Source organism: Caretta caretta, chromosome 4 (genome assembly GCF_965140235.1).
Source record: "Caretta caretta isolate rCarCar2 chromosome 4, rCarCar1.hap1, whole genome shotgun sequence".
Taxonomy (NCBI): Eukaryota; Metazoa; Chordata; order Testudines; family Cheloniidae; genus Caretta; species Caretta caretta.
This window is the reverse complement of record NC_134209.1, coordinates 70,159,151-70,180,123: the sequence shown is the minus strand read 5'-3', so window position 1 is coordinate 70,180,123 and position 20,973 is coordinate 70,159,151. Positions and strand designations below refer to the sequence as shown.

General features: G+C 39.6%; 1 protein-coding gene across 6 annotated transcripts in view; it reads right to left on the bottom strand.

Moving 5' to 3' along the window:
• The window catches only part of MND1 (meiotic nuclear divisions 1), a 53,081-nt gene that overhangs the window by 14,109 nt on the left and 17,999 nt on the right, over positions 1–20,973 (bottom strand). For all 6 annotated transcript variants that reach the window (XM_075127748.1, XM_075127749.1, XM_075127747.1 and 3 more), the window contains 2 exons: positions 10,885–10,959; positions 8,711–8,825 (listed from right to left, as the gene is read on the bottom strand). In XM_075127748.1, the coding sequence (XP_074983849.1) occupies positions 8,711–8,825; positions 10,885–10,959 (190 nt within the window). The remainder of the gene's footprint in view (positions 1–8,710; positions 8,826–10,884; positions 10,960–20,973) is intronic.

The following is a 20,973-nucleotide window of genomic DNA, read 5'->3' as shown; positions in this document are numbered from 1 at the left end:
AGTATGTTTTTTAAAGTGTCTAGGATCTTTGTCAGCCTATTAACAAAAAAAAAAGGACTCAAGTTCCATCAGTACAGGCTCCCTATGTCCTTTATGAAAAGGTTAGACTGTCAAGTCTCATCAGTACATTTGTAATGTGTCTTTGAAAAACGTCTCATGTTTTGTCATGACTGGTAACAAAAGATTTCTACAACCCACACATACACACAATGTACAGTGTCATGTACTCACACGTACCATATTGTGTATGCACGCACACACACACACGCACACTATTAGCTTTTAAGAAAAAATATCTTAAAAGCTCCCACTCCTTAATTCTTGGTCTCATAACTCTTATAACCAAAAATACACCTCTTCTATTGCCCAAGTAGACAAGAGCTAATACAAGCAGGAAATAATGCACCTAACAAAGAGAAAGTGACCACACCAGCTTAGGGTCTGATCCAGTGTTAAGCTGCAGCTCAAGCTCCGAGACCATCCCACCTCACAGGACCCTAGAGCCCAGGCTCCAGTCCAAACACCACAATTAAACAACCCCTTAGCCCGAGCCCCACAAGGCAGAGTCAACTGGCACAGGCCAGTCACAAGGTATCTAACTGCAGTGTAGACATACCCACAGTTGTGAAGTCTCAGGAACTACATCTCCCGACATAGGCAATTCCTTACTGCCCTCAGAGACTATCAATATTTGTATTAAATTACTGCATCTAATTTGTATTTGTCCCCCAATATTTTCATAAGTTACCTGCATTTGATGTTATCTGCTCCTCCCTCATGTACTTTGCAGCCATGACACTAGTCAAGGAGAACATCAAGACTTTTGTTCTGTTATACTATATTGAGAAACTTCCATAGAGCCTCAAAGTTATTCCATATCCCTACATTTTGGGGTGTCACAAATCTAATATCCTGATCATCCCAGTAAAGCTGACCTACAAAGGAGGGAGGGGGAAATTACATCAATCCTCCTGTGTACACCTGCACCACGTGTAGGACAGGGCTTGCACCAGTACAATCTACCCCAGTACATTACTTGCATAAGCTGCACAGCAGTGTGTCCACATTATGGGTTTGCCTAGTCTAGACAAACCCACAGTTATAGCACATCTAGCTCTAGTGAAGACATGACAAAGCTCTCAATATATATGAGACTGCTGACACATTTTCTCAGGGAAGAGGAGACTTGAAAAGTCCTGATATTTTAACATAAAAGCAGAAAGAAGAATTTAAAAATCCAAAACACATTTCCAGGACTACTTTATACCACATGAAACAACAAAAAGGACACAAAACCAATATTTTAAATATTCCTTTTCAGATCACCTTTAAACAACAGTCAACAATAGCTGCATCAAAGAGCTGAGTGAGCTGTTTAGTGGAAAGCCAAATAAACAAAGGAATGGGACAGTACAAGTGATGCAACCAGGCTCTCTCTCAAAGTAGTCTCAAACATCTGCTCTCATTTCTTTAGGTTTTTTCTGGTAAATGCTGTAATGTTTCCATGTAATCTTTTTAAGACATCACCAAGTGAACTGCTGCTTATTCCGTGACTGAGAAGTGATTGCAAATTGTGATGCTCCCCGTTTAGTCACCTGTAGCCATTTGCCCACATCACAAAACTGATCATGTGTTCACCTACCCATTATATCAGCTCCACAAGACTGTTTTGAAGATTTACCAGCTTACGCACTAACCTACCTACACTAATTTCACTCCCCATCTTCCTCTTCCATCCCTGCCCTCCAACATTTTTTCTCTTAAAATATAACTGTAATTTAAAACAAACAAACAAAAAAAGACTAATGATCCTTCCCCTTCCTGTCCAAAAACCAGTTAAATACCAGGCAAGTACAATTATTCAGGGTTGAAACAGAGAGCGTTGCAGGTGCTAGTTAAAGGCCTGATCCTGCAACTGGACCCATGAAGGTGAACCCCTATCCTGTGTTGACTCTTCTGAAGTGCCTATATTGAACTCCATGGACAAGATAATTGCAAGATCGGTACCTAAAAGTCTGAATGAGCCATTCTATTATAAACCCTTGTTCTCACTTGCTCTTACAACTTTTGTAAAGATATTCCTTACAGGATTACATTTCTCCTTCCTTCTCTCAGAACAAAGAGAAAAAAGTTTTTGGGGTTTTTTTGCTGCTGGAACAAAATATATTGAGCCAGTCATTGGATATATCAGTGTGGAAGAAAACATATATGTTCAAGCTTTTAAAACTGTTTTTTTGCTTAGCTAACTAAAACAGCTTCATTTTAAAATAAACTTGGCAGAGATACAAGTTCTCAGAAAGGACTAGTCACTTGTTTGAATTTGTCTGAAGTGTAAATACCATGTATGCATCTATACTCTCAGATTCACAGTAGCTGTCACATTAGTTTCTACTGCAGACTGACTGGAGCAGACGTGAAAGGTGTTCTCTAGCGCTTGAATGTGCACAAAATCAGACAGCAGTAGTTTAAGGTTCTCCATTTCTGTGAAGAATTTCTCTATTTATTCAAACTTGACTTCTCTACTGAGTGCACCAACAAAAACTGCAATTACTTGTGATCTATATCATCTTCACCCAGGTTTTCAAATATTAAAAACTAGTGCATTCACGCGCAATTATACTCAGAAATTAGATTACCTAAAAATGACACCTGCTTACCAAATTGGTCTGTTCCCTATGTATGTTCAGTGACATCTGTTTATTTCACTCACAAAACAAGACTTCAATTAACCAGTAAAGCCAGTACCAATGTGGGTGGATTCTACTACGGCTCATGTTTCTTCAACGGAATTGTTAACTGAATTCCAGCTGCAGACGCTTTACTACTGGTGTCGGTGCACAAGGCACAAAGAACACAACTGAACTATTGGATATCAGGTGCATATTGCATGGCTGGTAACCACAAAACATCTATTTATTAGCAAAATGAGCACATTTGATCAGGAAGTTGCTGGAAAATAATATCTTGCTATGGGCCTGGTTCAACTCCCATTCACTTCAGTGGGCTTTGGACTGAGCTTAGAGTCATTTGCACAAACTCGCTCGTCTAAGTATAACTGCACCTTCAATAAGTGTGCCATGTAGCTCCTCACTCCAAAACATATATCCACAAATTATGCATTAAGGTATTTTTAAACAAAACACAAACACACACACACCCCCTCAGAGAATATACTTTCCAATTAAAAAAAAAAAAAGAAAACCTTAATAGTTATGTAGATCATTTGTATTTTGGAGAATGTTACATACAATTTACTTACTTCACTCATTTTTAAAGCCTCTCCATTCCCTAAATTCATTCATTCCCCTTGAGATTCCCTACTACCTTCTTCCCTCTGGGAATAGTAATTTTGTGTTAAAGATAAATCCAATACTTGGTAGAATAATCAAGTTTTTCTATCTTTAAATCTTGTAATACTTTTCTACATGGAATGACATTTCAAATTAATCCAAAAGCAATGGCTTGCATAAAGCACATCAGCTAGATGCTTCTACTCAAAGGATCGGTAATGAAATAGTTAAATCAGCAGCAGCTTTCAGAGTTAGTCCTCAAAATAATAATGTGCAGTTCACACCTTTCACAATACTGTTTCATTCCGTTAGCAGACTCAGCAAGATAGTACTGCTTCCTTTCATAAGTGGAAAGTTGTCTTCACTACCAGAGGAGTTAGAACTACAATTACTCACCTTCTTGTAACTTGTGTGTATATAAAGTCTGCTGCAGTTTCCACGGTATGCATCCGATGAAGTGAGCTGTAGCTCACGAAAGCTCATGCTCAAATAAATTGGTTAGTCTCTAAGGTGCCACAAGTACTCCTTTTCTTCTTGTAACTGTTGTTCTTCGAGATGTGTTGTTCATGTCGATTCCAATCAGGTGTGCGTACGCCACATGCACAGTCATTGGGAACTGTTTCCCTTAGCATTTCCCATCAGATCGGCTAGGGAGCCCCCTGGAGTGGCACCCTCATGGCGCTCAATATATGACCCTGCCAAACTGACCTCCCCCTTCAGTTCCTTTTTGCGGGCTATTCCAACAGAGGGGAAGGAGGGTGGGTATTGGAATGGACGTGAACAACACATCGCGAAGAACAACAGTTACAAGAAGATGAATAACCGTCTTTTCTTCTTCGAGTGCTTGTTCACGTCGATTCCAATCGGGTGACTCCCAAACTCTCCTACGGGGGTGGGGTCAGAGTTAAGGAATCACTGATTGGACAATCGCCCTGCCGAAAGCTGTGTCCTCTCTAGCATGCTGGGTGATAAACGTGTGCACTGAGGACCAGGTTGCCACTCTGCAGATCTCCTGGACGGGCCCCAAGGCCAGGAAAGCGGCGGACAAGGCTTGAGTTTGTGTCAAGTGGGGTGTAATACCTGGGGCTTGGACCTCGGCGAGGTCGTAGCAGGTATGGATGCAGACTGTGATCCTGGAAGAAATGCGTTGTGAGGAGATCAGAAGCCCCTTCATCTGGTCTGCCACCACTACAAAAAGTTGGTTCGACTTCCTGAAAGGCTTTGTGAGCTCAAATGTAGAATGCTAGTGCTCTCCGCACATCTAGTGAGTGAAGCCTCTGCTCTTGTGCATTAGCATGTGGCTTGGGATAGAAGAGTGGAAGAAAAATGTTTTGGCCAATGTGGAATTGAGATACCAGCTTGGGCAGGAAGGTTGGGTGCGGCCTGAGCTGTACTTTGTCCTTATGGAAGACTTTGTAGGGGTGGGTCAAAGGTTAATGCTTTTAAACCCTGACACCCTCCTGGCTGATGTGATGGCAACCAGGAATGCTACCTTCCAAGAGAAATACAGAAGTGAGCATGTAGCCAGTGGTTCAAATGGGGCCCCAATTAGCCGAACAAGGACCAGATTGAGATCCCAAGCAGGTCAGGACTGTGGTTATAGCCTTTCCATGCCTTTAACAAAACGGCCCAACCTAGGGTTGGCGATTACCAAGCGCCCCAACTCTCCAGGGTGGAACACCGAGATGGCCACGAGGTATACTCTGATGGATGATCCAGCCAAACCTTGCTGCTTCAGATGCAGTAGATACTCCAGGATGAATGGTATAGATGCCCGAAGTAGAGGTACATGACTCTGTTCACACCAGCACAAGAACCTTTTCCACTTAGCTAGGTAAGTGGCCCTGGTGGAAGGTTTCCTGCTACCAAACAGCACCTCCCTCACCCATTCTGTGCATTGGAGCGCCACAGAGTTTAACCATGAAGCTTCCAAGCCATGAGATGGAGGAACTGGAGGTCCAGGTGAAGGAGGAGACCATGATCCTGTGTGATCAGATCGGGGTACAGCGGCAGTGTGATCAGGGTGTCCACTGACAGCTCCAGAAGCATGGTGTACCAATGTTGGCGTGGCCACACAGGGGCCAACAGAATTACCTTCGCCTTGTCTCTGCAGATCTTGAGCAGTACCTTGTGGACGACTGGTATTGATGGGAAGGCATACATTAGACAGTACCCCCAAGATAGCATATACGCATCCGAGATAGAGCCCGGACTGTGCTTTTGGAAAGAGCAAAACGTTGGACACTTCCTGTTGCTCCTAATGGAGAATAGGTCTACCCAAGGAAACCCCAACCTTTGGGGGATGGAATGTATGACGTCAGGACGGATGGACCACTCATGATTGCGGAACGACCTGCTGAGGTGTTCTGCAAACTCGTTCCATACTCCAGGGAGACAGGATGCTCCCGGTGAATGGAGTAGGCTATACAAAAATCCCACAGCTAGAGAACCTCCTGACAGAGAGGGAGGAGCAGGCTCCGTCTGGTTTGTTTATATAAAACATTGCAGTGTTGTCGGTCAGCACCGCCATGCACTGACCCTGTATTCTGGTCCAGAAGGTCTGGCAGGCTAGTCTCACCACTCTGAGCTCCTTTATATTGATGTGGAGCGGGATCTCAGACTGTGATCACCTGCCCCGAGTTTGTAGATCTCCTAGGTGGGCCCCCTAACCCAGTTCTGATGCATCCGTTACTAACGGGGTGAATAAACAAAGATTAAAAAAAAAATTAAAAATCAGATTATTTTTTATTTAAATTGGATTTGTGAATGCAGAGATAACATGCTTGTTAACTGCAACAATGTTTTAAATAAATAAATAAAATAATATATAGAGATGAGAAATAACAGACCTCAACCCTATTATCCCTCTGCAAATATGTGTACACAGAGTCAAACCCTTCTCTAAAAGTGCAAACTTTCAAAAAGTTCAATGAATAGCAGATTGTTGGGGGCGGAATAGATCTGGACAAGAAGAAGAAGTCTGGAGATAAATGTGAGAAGGGAGGGACAGACAGTAGAAACAAAAAAGTGAAACTGTTTGAGCAACATATTCCAGAAGTCTTGAGGTCTTTCTGAGTGTAGCCTTCATTGATTTGAGACCTACCATACCATTCTCTCACTAGAAGGGAAAACCTATAATGGCAGCAGGCTGTAAAAGAGACCCCGTTTGGGAATAAGAACCATTCAAGAAATATATGTTTGCTGATGATGTTTTAAAGAAAGTCACACCAGTGAACACCGGAATTCAGACACTGTTGAAGTGGTAATCTCACTTTTAACAGAAGTAGCTTCTTTTGCCTGTTTAGAAGGAATATTTTCTTCCTTTGGACTAATTCATTCCAAATTGAGAAATCGTTTGGGACCTGAAAGCAGGAAAGCTTGCTTTTCTTTTCCAGATTATGAACAAACAGGTGAAGATGACTGAGTTAGCTGCAGAAGCCAATATTTTAAGTTTCTCATACTGACCTGGCTGACAGTTGATTGATTTATTTATTTTAATATTTCATTTAACTATTTTAGTTAAAAACAATTTTAACAAAAACAAACCTGATTTTAAAAATCCTGAATGTTTAACTAAATTCAAAAATTCATATGCTTGTTTTGTTAAAATATCATATGTTTGCTGTTGAAGAAAATAATCCAAAACACATAACATTGTTGTTTTAGTTAAATAAAACAATTTAGATGTCTGTCTGGTGATGTTCTCCTCCTAATACAGCATGGCAAGAAAATCCTCCAAATATTAATGATCAACCTGTTGAATTGGAGATAGTTCACCTCCCAATGACTTTATAAATATTTGCTTCAATTACCTTTGGTAAATGAAATAACCAGTCATTCATTTTCTGATATAGCTGTAAAACTAATCTGAAAAGTTTTCAAAATAAATCACTTTAAAAATGTATAGTGTGTACCTTCTAAAAATGAAACCTACATCTATCTTTGAGTTGTGAAGAAAATGTATTAAGGTTATAACAACCAACAAGAATGCACTTTTATGTAGAAATCCATGATTAAATCGAGTCTTCCTGACTAGTGATTTAAATCATGATTTAAATCAATTTGATTTAAAATCAAAACCACCCTGGTTACTAAGGTCATGGAGAGTTGAGGGGTGCTGAACGGGACTCCTTCACAGACCATGCAAAGGTCCAGCCACCAGCACAGGGTATCTAAGACTCGCTCTGGCACTGCTACTACTGAGTCCAAACTGTCTCGACCTGGGTGATAAGCTGAGGCAAGCCACACTAGAAAACGCACTGATTAAACAAGAATATTGATGGTCTTCCTCTAAAAGCCTGCCCTCTGTTCAGCCTATACATAATTATTGTTGAGATTAACTATACTACGCACACACACAGAGTAACCAAGATACAGATGCTGTGAGATCCATAACTAAATATCCTCAATTTTGTTTCAGTTACCAACTATAAATGTTGTATTAATATAGTTTGACATTAAATTTTCCTTAAATCAAAAGATTTAAGAATATGAAATCTTGATGGAAAGGAAATGGCTATAGTTGCTTTTGTGTGTGCGTATCTAGTGCTTCACACCGTAAATAATTCCCTCCAACCCCGTTTTTAGACTTTATTGTCTTCACAGTAAATAGTAGGAGGAAAGAGATGAGATCTGATGCACAAACTCACTTGGAGCCACTATTTTAAGGAGCTGAGCAGTTCTTGAGATGCCCTGAGCACCCTCAGCTCTCTTTGATTTCAGGCGTGTGTCAGGAGTAAAGGATCACTGCTAGCCTGCTTCCCTACTAGCATAATCCCCAGTCAGTCTAATGAGTAGGCCCCAATTGAGCCTCCTCATAGCCCAACCACCCAGATGGCTGAGGGAATTGACAGACCTGCTCTTAAACCAAGCAGCAGGGCCCTGGCTACTCAAAGCATTTGCCCGCAGCTGCGCTAGCTCCTTCTCCTGCCTTGTTCCTGCTCTGCCCTGTCCCAGCCTTGGACCCAGCCCTTCTCCTGCCTTCTCTGACTCTTGGTGACTCAGTTCTGAACTTTGGTTCTGATTCCTGACTCTGGCCTCTGGCTCTGACACACTCACAATCTGTTTCCTTGCTCCCACCTCGTGCTCTGACTACCAGACCTGACTGCCCATGTCCCAGTCCCTTTATCAGTAATGAGTTATAAATAAAATAGACTAGAAGCAGTAGCAACCTCTATTTAGGTTACTTAACACTCTTGATTATAAAATAAAATGTCAGAAGAATTTTTAGAGCTTTTACAACTCTTTGGTTTGCAGCAGGAACTTGATATTTGGCAGAGGAAGTCTGTCTTTTGTGCCCACATGAAAATCCATTCAGCTGTGTGCGAGTTATGAGCTGTTGAAAAGCTCCATTTTTCCTTCTGTGTTTGGTTCTTTTTGCGAAATTTTAACATGTTAAAGCTATACAACATACAACTTACGGATTTCTTCAACAACATCTGGATCACATTCTTTGTATTTGTCTATTTCTGCTTTTAGGTGCTCTTTTTTCTGCCGGAGAGCAGCAAGTTCCTTTATTAGGGCAGCACGTTCTGCCTGGGTTCAGAGCATTTTGGGAGAAACCAACAATAAAGAAAATTAAATAGGCAGTGATTATACTACTACTACACATTTATGCCAAATGCAAATATTATTTTACTCTCCAAAAAAATATGATAAACTGCCAGGTGTTCCATTTCCTAGTATTTTAAGGTAGGCAAACCAATCCTGCACTTCATGCACATTCAAAATGCCCTGTGTCAAAGTGGGTCTTCAGTGCATAATGAAGGCAAGATCAAGGCAAAGTGGTTAAACAAATCAAAATTATTCTAAGTAACCAACCTGTTGTTTGTTCCTAGTTATACACACGGGTAAATAAGGATTGGGACCACATTTCAGACCCTCACCACCTATACACATTTTGATCAATCAATAACTAGCAATTGTTTCTTTAGTGTACCTGACTGCTTCCACTGTGCCCTTACTGTACTGTAAACACACTATTATATGTAATCTTGATAACTATTTAGCAATTAAAAATATGCCAGCGCAAGTATACCAACAATGAAACACCCAGTTTCCAGTTTAGATTAACTTGTGAGGCAGAAATATAAATATAGTGAATCAATTAAATGCAGTACTCTGTTAATTGAACTTGAACTTTATTATGATAGTTGAGAATAGTGTAAATGAGAAAGAGAATTCTAGCTTAATGTTAAAATCAAAACACATAATATTAGAAGAGCCACACTCTTCCATTCTAAACACTTTAACACAGGGGTTCTCAAACTGGGGGTTGGAACCCCTCAGGGGATCACGAGGTTATTACATGGGCGGTCGCAAGCTGTCAGCCACCACCCCAAACCCTGCTTTACCTCCAGCATTTATAATGGTGTTAAATATATAAATAAGTGTTTAATTGAAAAGGGGGTTTGCACTCGGAGGCTTGCTATGTGAAAGGGCTCACCAGTACAAAAGTTTGAGAACCACTGCTTTAACGTGGATATAGCATCTCTGAGAGAGTCTCTTTCTTCCTACAGTAATTGATTACTCAGAGTACTGAATGAATAATAATAAAATTTAAAATATAGCCCATTTTCAAGAAGAGACTTTACATTATAATTTTATCACCAAAGGTACCATACAGTAGACCACTTAGTGAGAGTAACAAAAATCTATTACAAAGTTATACACATGTATTGTAGGCTGTAGAAAAATTGTATTATGTTATTTGAGAACTAGTATGCGGTCATGTAATTCAAGATTACAATGTGTATCGTAACACATTAATCCTTAACTTTCACATTTTCTGATACCCAGATACTTCATTGTGCAATACTAACATTCTCAACAGTTTTTTTAATGGAATTATTGTTTCCATAACAAAAACCTTACCTTTGTTTCACATCATTTTGGGGCAGCAGCAACCTCCCAAGTACAAAAACTAATTCAAATATTTCAGATCTATACTGTCCCGCCGAAAAATAATGTAACATCATCTACTTCAAATATACTACTGATCAGTAAGAATCTAGATTTATCTGTCCCAATGCTTAGTTTAGCTAGGATACTGTATGAAACACATTTCCACCTAACATGCCTATGAAGTGGCATGTTTTAAGTTTAGTTTGACAGTGTTCCTTCAACAGTTTCAACATAGAAAGGATCTTTGTTAAATTTAGCCAAATTAAAATCAATATACAAAATTTTAAACAACCACCTAAATTCACAGATAACTAGGTTTATTTGGCTATTCAGCAGCCTCTGGGCATTTCAGCACATACCTATGATTAGGTTAGTTTGGGGGTTTGTTTGTTTGGTTTTCAATCTGATCCAGGTTTATGAAGAGCAGCTCTGAAGCAAATCACCAAATTTCCTACCCTGTGAAACACCCAACCTGGTACTCACCACAGATCAAAAATCAGCTGTGAATCAGCAATGAAGGAAAGGGCTGTCTAGCAAGCCTGATATTTTCCCCCTCCCTCATCCTCTCTTCCAATATTTAGCCATTCTATTAAGATTTTCAACGATTTTATATAAAACTAACATATTAACATCTACAGATTGTACATCCTCACAGCAAGATTCTTTAATGAAAAAATGGACAAAAACTTACAGTCTCTTGGCGTCCGATTTTTGATTTCTCAATGCTTTGCTGTAACCTCTCTTTCTTCTGGCTACTTTCAGCCAACTGAGGAAGGAAAAACAGAATCCAATCAACATATTTTATTAGCTATTTAAAGGTTTGATTTTATAAACGTATTCATAGACCGGGTGTCATATATTGAGTTTTCCCCTTCATGGCACATAATTTTGCTACCTCATTCCATCACCAGTAACAGCCCTGTTTCATAGCAAACCCAAGAAGCAAACCTTGGTATAAGAGGCTACATGATACAGAAACATAATGCTGCTGTTACCTCTCCCACCACTGTACCCCTACTCCATGTGAGCAATGACTAATGTGTGCATATTGTGACAGATCCACCTGCTGTTTCTGACCCTTCCCAAAGTCTGCCAAGTCCTGGGCACTGCCCCAACCACCTGGTTTGTAGTAAGCTCATGGAGTGCAAAGTTGTGGTCCCCAAAATCCTGCTCCCCTGTTCTGCTAAATTGCACGGATGATGCTACGGCTGGAGCAGTCTGCGTGTATGCGTGTGGGAAACTGCACAACTACTCACTTGTTTATATAGCATCCACTTTCAAATATTACCTCCTATTCTGGACAAGATTTACCAATATACTGAGCAACTGTAAACATGCTCTGAAAGAGTGGAAGTTTCCCCCTCCCCCATTAACAGTGATCAATTTATATAGAAGTTACAGTAACAAGTAAGGCACATTTGGGTGAATTAAGTCCAACTACTCCCTCATTGCTGTCAGTGAAAATAACCACAAGCTCAGTGAAGACTTGAAAGAAAATTATTTTCAGTGCTTATGGATCAATGTCCTAATAGCGAAAGCACATGATGGGGTACTTGGTGGTGTCTGCCAAGTCCACCAAATCACACCAGGGAACAGGATGACCGGCCCCTTGAGCACTTATCTATACTGTTTATGAAAAAAGGCTGCATGATCACAGTGGGAGACTTCAGTCTGAGTCACATATGCTGGAGGGCTCATGCTGCCAGTACTAAAATGTCCTCAGAATTTCTAGATATTACAGATGACAATTTTCTAACTTAAGAAGTGCTGAATACAACATGGGAGAATTCTACAGAAGACCTCAAACTAAAATTTGGTGGTTGGTTAGGTACAAGCGATCATGACTTGATCACATTTGTTATGTGCGAACAGTATGAAGTCCAAATAAGTACTTACACTCTGGAGAAGAGCTCTGTGTGGCTCGAAAGCTTGTCTCTCTCACCAACAGAAGTTGGTCAAATAAAAAGGTATTACCTCACTCACATCATCTCTCTTATATCCTGGGACCAACACAGCTACAACTACACAGCGCACACACACACCCCCCACACACACACACTGCTATAAAACTGCCAATTTCTCAAAGCTGAAAACAATTATGAGCCAAATCAGGTAAAAGAATTTAAACAGAAAAATATGAATTATAATTGGGAATTATTTAAGAACATTTTACTAAATGTCCAAAAAGCCTCAAGTGAGAAAGGAGGCCTCACGGGTTAAAAAAACAGCCTGTCTTAGAGGAGTAGTGAAAGCAACAAAAAAATATATATAACAACTATAAGAAAGGGGAAGTTGATAGTAATGAAATAAATCAGAAGCTAGGAATTGTAAGAAATTGGTAAGGGAAGCATAAGGATACAGGGAGAAATCTATGGCCACCAGCAGTAAAGACAATAAGGAGGAGGTTTTTTAATTAAAATTTGGCTATTTGACAGTGAGGAATCATCATCAGAGAACATGTTTCTAGTGGGGTCCCACAGGGATCAGTTCTTAGCCCTTTGCTACTTAATATTTTTATCAATAATCTGGGGAAAAAATGAAATCAATCGATAATATTTGCAGATGACAAAAAGTTGGAGGAGTGGCAAATAATTAAGAGGACAGGTCACTGATAGAGAGCAGTCTGGATCACCTGGTAAATTTGGTACAAGCAAACACTTTGTGTTTCAATAAAGCCAAATATAAAAAGTCATACATCTAGGAACAAAGAACGTAGGCCATACTTACAGGACAAGGGACTCTATCTTGGGAAGCAGAGATCTGAAAAGGACTTGGGGGGTCAGGGTGGTAATCAGTTGAACACGTTGTTCCAGTGCAACCACTGTGACCAAAAGGGCTAATGTGATCCGTGGATGCATAAACAGGGGAGTAGTAAATAGGAGCCGGGAGGTTATTTTACCTCTGTATTTGGCACTGGTGCAACCGCTGCCGGAATACTGTGTCTGGTTCTGGTGTCCACAATTCAAGAAAGACATTGATAAACTGACGAGGGTTCAGAGAAGAGCCACAAGAGTGATCTTCAAGGAGGTTAATCTGTTTCATTTAACCCAGAGACAGTTATGGGGTGACTTGAACAGAGTCTATCAGTATCTCCAAGAGTAACAAATATTTAATAATGGGCTCTTCAGTCTAGCAGACAAAGATATAACAAGACCCAATAGCTGGAAATGGAAGATAAACACATTCAGATGGAAAAAAAGATGTAAAATTTTTTACCAGTGAGGGTAATGAACAACTGGAACAATTTACTAAGGATCACCAAGTGATTCCCCATCACTGGCAATTTTTAAACCAATATTCTCAAAAATATGCTCTAGTTCAAATTATTTTGATGAAGTTCTATAGCCTGAGTTATACAGTTATTCAGACCACAGTGGAATCTACTGCCCTTAGAATCTATGAATGTGTACTATCAGCACACTCAGGGTATATATACCCTGCAAAAAAAGATGTATTCTTAACTTGAGGTTAGGTAACTTGGATTAAAAATAGAAGCAATGATACAGCAACTCAGTCTTTAACTCAGGTTGGCAGCTTGAGGTAAAGCCTTTTGGAAAACCTAGGGTTGAACTCGAACTTATGACATGAGTTGCCATGCCTATTTTAACCCAAGTTAGGACACATTGGGGGGGGGGGGGGAAAGAACCACAGAAATATCCTCATTACTGTGGCTGGCCACTGGGCTAACCCCTTAGGCATCTCAATAATTCAAATAAAAGTTTGATAAAGGAACGTTAATCCCTGCCTTGCAGGGAGTGTTGGGGTGACCAATTATATCATGTTTGTTCAGCACTTTGGAAGAAGTACTATTGTCTACCTTCCAGTTCAGTTTGTAATAAAAGGATGCAAAAATAAATGGACAGTGAAGATTTACAATACATTGTATAATGGTCATTGCTAGGATTCTATTGAGTCAATTCACTGATATATGTATGCTTTGAAGAGGAACATTTATACATGCCCCCTGCATAAGAACAGTAGTTTTCACAGTTTCACACCCCTTGCTCTTCCTTGTGGTGCAGTCAAAGACTGAAACCTTCCTGAAATCTGTCCCAATACATGCATTATCTTAAAGTGCTGATCTCTTATTTTTCGGAACAACAGTGAAAATTTTTCTTGGATATCTTCCTTCTAGATCCCAAATTCTCAACCTCTCTAACCACTAATATCCCTCCAACCATGTAACCTGCCTTTCTATCACATTAAAAACAGCTATAAATCTGCCACAAGTCATGCAAACATAGACTCCAGTGTGTATACTGGACAGAAATCAAACCAAAGGTCCCATATGCCAACCACCAAGAGCATTTTTCAGCTGTTACACTGGTATCATTTTGGTCTTTAAAAGAATCATCATCATAGTTGGTTTTCTTTGAGTCAAGGAACCTGACCAAAGATGGTAAGACAACATAATTACCATAGCAGGTGGAGATGGAACTCGGTAACCATCTTGTGCACTAACAACCATTCCAATGTCCCTTTTTCAGACACTCATAATTTAGTCAAATTAATTCCTTCTGGGTTTAAATTCTCCATGCTTTGTCTCAGTCCAGAGGTTAGCACTGGTGTGCTTTTTCGTTTGAACAAAAAACAGACTGTTTTGTATAAAAAAAACTGCATGTATAAAAAAATTATATGCTCCTGTCTATATTATAGAAACCTTCTTCATCACTGAAGAGATTAGATAAACTGGATCTCAGAAGGTACGAAGAAGAGGGTAATTTTACAGCATTTATTAGGCTATATTTTGTTTTGATCAGCAAATATATGGAAGAGTAACTCATCAGCTGAAGGTAGAAAGCAGTCTAACAAAATACAGATATACAGAACAGAGTGGAATCTAGTGAAATTCATCTAATAAAACATTAAAAATAGACAAGTTAAAAATCATAATCCTTGCACTAAAACAAAGTGTATACAACACTACAAAAATAGCACTCTCCAACTATTACTAACTAAAGCTATTTATAAAGTAGATCAGCCTGTAGGCCAAGTCACTGTACTGAATTGGTTTCTGCTGTACTACTAGAGTTACACTGAACTGCAGACTCAAAGGTCTGTTGATACAATTATTTATCTTATACATATATAGTTCCAATCACACACTTGCTGATTAAAGCAGGGTACAGATATTTAAGATATATGTTTGCTAGCTAATTACACTGCCAGGAAACTCACAACAGAAGCAGTGCATCTGTGATAAAAAGTGTACCAGACAGCTGTTTTGCTCTGCTCTCCAGAGATTACCGATACCAAAGGCATTATCATCATTCACAAAGTGCCACTTAGGTACATAAACACTGCACAATAACTAAACTGAATCCAAGTAGGAACAGGTCCCACAATGACACACTGGATACAGAAAGAAACAGTTTCAGGGAAGGACAGAAAGAATGGGACATGTTTATTATATACCACATAATGTCAAAAAAATAGGTTTTTAAAGAAGTTTCTGACATTGTAAGGAAAAGGAGAAACTTGAAATACATTAATTGGGCAGTTGTTCCAAGCCTGCTGAACAGCATGAAAGAAGGGATAGAATCTGCACCTAGTGAAGGAGTCAAAGAAAGCAATCAAAATAGTGAAGCACAGGAAGTATAAGAGAAGATGAAGGCAGAGCTATAAGAAGAATCTTGACTTCAGACAATGGAATATGCATAATAGGCTTCCATAGAAGGGGAAAAAAAACCATAAGAGGGATGACAAGTAGAATGGAAAAATGGAGAACAGCAAGAGTAAGAAGCAAGAAACCAGTCCCACTACATTTCTAGACTCCTGAGGGAAGCCTCTTCTTTTGGGGGATGGGAGAAGAGAGAGAGAGCACTTAGTACAAAAGCTCTTTTCTTTTTGCATACATGTAATTGTACCATAAAGAGACAGATTAGCTCAGTTGAATGTTAATTTAAAAATCTGGAGAAAAATAATCAATCCAACTTTAGCAAAAATTTCATACTAAAGTTTTCTTACACTGCTCATAGTGGAAGAGTGGTACACAGAACAATTTCTCCTGAACCTTATTTTTAAAACTGCCCACAATATATTTCTTCCCCAACACCAGTGAGATTTGTTACTATTGAACTGCAAAGGATTTTTATAATTGAACAATTATGGTTTACAAGCATGTTTCTCAATGATAAAAAAAGTGAATGCTTTGGATAATTTAAGGATAATTAATCATATTTAAAACACCTATTTTGTTCTGTGATGTTTTACGTTAGGCATTTAAAATAAAGCCAGCATGAAACAAGCGGAATGGGTCAAGTTGGAAAGTAATAGTTGTTTTCAGCAGTTCTTCATTAAATATTTTTTGCAATATGATGCTTTTAGTTTCATTTTGTTCTCTGTTCTTAATACTAGTTCCTAGAAAAGCAAATATCATGACCCTTTGAAAAATATAGGACGATTGACTAAAGAGCTGTATTTTATATCTGAACACCTACTACTTTCCTCATACATTAATTAGGAGTTGGAAGTATGCACTTTTCCATCAGCAGCAATCCTTGCGTTATATACTGCAGTGCCAAATTCAGTAAGAATTTGGCTGTTGTTAGTAAAAAGTGAAATACCAGGTAACAAGTTTGAAGAAGCTTTGACTTAAACAGTACCAGGTTTAAAAAAAAAGAAAAAAAAATTCAAAAACAAAAGTAATTACTAGCACTAGTTAGCAGAACTGGAATTAACAACTTGGAAAATAATGAATGAAGAAATATTCATGCTAGCTGAATAAAGGAAGATATTTTTGCAGGGAATCGTGATTGGAAAAATACTTGACTCCTTTTACAAACATATGATGGAGAATTGTCCAGACCATAAAACTGGGTGCCTAAAAAGGTTAGGCTCCAAAGCGGCCTGAATTTCAGTAGCACTGAGCAGCCATGAACTCCTCTTGAAGTCAACATAATTAGTACTACTGAAAATCAGGCCCCTTATTTAGACACCTAACGATGACTTAGGAGTCTAATATTAAGTATCCGTTTTTGAAATTTTTGACCTACCTCTCCTTGCCATAGATACAACAACCCTCACACTATTAACTGAATTAGAATACTTGAAAGGAAGCAGTTTTTAATACTGTAATTTTAATCTGGGATTAATTCTAACACGTAAGTCATTAAATGTTTCTTCAGAGAAAATAATTTTATTTTTATTTATTTTGTTATCTAGCTATAATGCCAGTTGTAAACTCTACAGTTGGGAAACAGAAAATAAGAAATCCAGACCAAGGTTTTTTTAATTAGACAAAAAGATGGATTTGACAAAAAGATAGAATGAGGACTTGCACATGATTAAGTGGAAGAATTAAGTTTCTCTGACTGCTTTCAGAGTTGGTGTAATTGGCAAGACTTCAGGGACAGATGGCTGTTTACTCAGATATCAAGTATGTCAAATCAACCTGAACAAAAATGAGAACAAGCAGAAATGCCTCATTCCTTATCCTCGCTTCACAACTGCAAGCAATCTTACAGTAAGAGCTGAAACAGCAATCAAAAATCCATCAGACACATCTAACAAAACAGTGCAAGTTTTTAACATGTGTAATTTCCCAGAAACTTTTGTCACTGTTTTTCTTAGTGCACAATTTAGAATTTGCTGAACTGGGAAATAAGAGAACAAGTGGGGATTAATAGTTACCAGGTCAGTGGACAGCAGAAAGAATGCTGAAGAACATTATCATTAAAAAAAGGAAGTCTTCTTTTGACAACTTTTACCTAAAAGGCTTTTCAGTGATTGCGGTTTCTAACCAGCTAGGACACATACTGTCAGAAAGTTTCAGGGACAAAACACAGACAATCCCAGACACTGTATGTGTTACTCAAAAGGGACTGATATAAATTATACTCTATATCCAATCACTCTCTAAAGAGAGCACAAAAATAATTCAAGTCGTTATTCTGGAAGCTGAATGCACAATAAGTCCAAGGTATACATTTACGTATTATAAGCGTACTAGAAATCCCAGAGTGGAACACACACAGAGACTAAATCTAGCAATTTGACAGCAGCCTTTCACAGCTGCATTTGTTACTCTATGTTGATTTCATAAACTAGAAGTAATGTTCAGTCAATCAAGTCACTTCTAAAGTCACCTCTAATTCCAAGTACAGGGTACAGACTGTAAAGGAACCATATGTACGGTAACAATTAGCTGTCCTATTAAGAATGTACGCAGAACGCAGGAGCCTTTTTTTTCTTAAAATAAGTATCTCTGCTTCAAACCAAGTTTTGAAATTTAGCTTTACTGAAATTGGAGGATGCTTTATTCACAGATCAGACAAGTGAGTGGCCTTAAATTCTCCTGTGTGAACTTTTCATGTGCCACTCATTCCAAAGAGGGGACCTCTGTCCTGTGAGCTTCCAAATAAAAACAGATTTAAAAATTTTATTAAAGCTAATGTTAAAAAATTATATAATACACATGTTAAGAAAAGAGTGTCTGTACATCTTGGTATAGTGCTTAGATTATCCACACAATACAAAGTTTGTCTTTAAAGTCATAAAATACATATAGTGCATAATCAGCAATAACCCAAATTTAGGTGAATAAATTTAAGAATACAGTTTAGATATTCGCATCCAAGTATTCAGGTACTTATACAGAGAGTTGGTTGTGGAAAGCAAATATAGCAATGAGTGAAGATTGTCCCTCAGTAATTGAGAATTTAGAATAGGTTGTCCATTTAGAAAGTACAATCCATGAGGAAAGTATTTCAGTTACTTTCCCGACGACGCTTCTCATCGGCACTCCAGCTCATCCCTCCTGGTATTGCCGATGTCTGGTGATGTGTTCTATGTAGATGTCCCTTGACCACCTGATAGCGTCCAAAACCATGAGTTGCCGCATCAGCTGAGCGTAGCATTGACCGATTCCGCATTCTCGTAACATGCTCGTTACTGGGGTCACATGTGCCGAGGGCTCCAACAATCAGCGGGTGTGTCTGAACCTGGTAACCCTTAGCTCTCAAGGTTTAGGCCAGAGGGGTGTATTTCTCCACCTTTCGAGCTCGGGCATCATGGAAAGCTGGGGTCCTGTTTTCAAAGGGCACTATGACGTCCACCATCATGATCCTCTTCTGGTCCTCATTAGTGATGACGATGTCTGCTCACAGTTGGCTGTTGGTTCCGGGGATGGCGGAGTTCACAGCCATCTTCCCAATGGGTGGTGGGATGGCTCTGACTAGGTGATGTTGCATGGCGTTATGTCGCAGCTGCCAGGCTCTGGAATGAGGCTTGCAGCTACACAGGACATGGGGGAGTGTCTCATTGGCATAGCCACACTTCCTGTATTGTTTGTCTCTATTCCCGTGGCACATGGCCCCTTTCAGCGGAACGCAGACGAGCCAGGCCCAGGGGATGAACCTCCAGTCAGCAAATTGGGTGAAGCTGCCCCCAGGGAGGAAGTGGTTGCTGGCATCCCACTTGCACGTCACCTCGAAGGCCTAAAGTACCATTACATTTGTTAGAATACTAGGAGTTCCTCAGCCAGGACCAGATTTTACCATCCTCAGTCACATCACCTTACTCCACTGATTATTAAAATCTGCTTATTCAGTGGTCAGTGGGACTTCACTCATGAAGTAAAGTACTATTTAATGCAAGTTTCAGAGTCTGACCCAAAATAAGTTTCCCCACAGTCAGTTCACATTGAAGTCAGGGGGACTTTTGCCTCAACTTCAGCATGAGCAGATGAGGCACAGGTTTGGGCCAGTAATTCTTCGAAAGAGGTAAAAAGAGAGGGAGATGCCATTGTGTTAAAAATTCTGCATTCAGTTTCAGAGTGTCTCTCTAAAAGGCTGATATTCTTCCTTCAAAAGATAATCATGGGATATACAATACAAAATAAGGTAACACACGTTTTTAATTTATTTTTATTTTTTTAAATCTAGCCCGTAATCCCTCTATAATTCACATAAAACCAGCTTTTTTTTAAAAAAAAGTTACTATAAAATCACTCGAATTCTATTTTACATCAACTGATGGTGGGGGAATCTATACTTCACAGACACACCGTCAATAAATGATCTGGAGGTATCTTCATAAATGATCTGGAGGATGGTGTGGATTGCACTCTCAGCAAATTTGCGGATGATACTAAACTGGGAGGAGTGGTAGATACGCTGGAGGGCAGGGATAGGATACAGAGGGACCTAGACAAATTGGAGGATTGGGCCAAAAGAAATCTGATGAGGTTCAATAAGGATAAGTGCAGGGTCCTGCACTTAGGACGGAAGAACCCAATGCACAGCTACAGACTAGGGACCGAATGGCTAAGCAGCAGTTCTGCAGAAAAGGACCTAGGGGTGACAGTGGACGAGAAGCTGGATATGAGTCAGCAGTGTGCCCTTGTTGCCAAGAAGGCCAATGGCATTTTGGGATGTATAAGTAGGGGCATAGTGAGCAGATCGAGGGACGTGATCGTCCCCTTCTATTCGACATTGGTGAGGCCTCATCTGGACTACTGTGTCCAGTTTTGGGCCCCACACTACAAGAAGGATGTGGATAAACTGGAAAGAGTCCAGAGAAGGGCAACAAAAATGATTATGGGTCTGGAACACATGACTTACGAGGAGAGGCTGAGGGAACTGGGATTGTTTAGTCTGCGGAAGAGAAGAATGAGGGGGGATTTGATAGCTGCTTTCAACTACCTGAGAGGTGGTTCCAGAGAGGATGGTTCTAGACTATTCTCAGTGGTGGAAGAGGACAGGACAAGGAGTAATGGTCTCAAGTTGCAGTGGGGGAGGTTTAGGTTGGATATTAGGAAAAACTTTTTCACTAGGAGGGT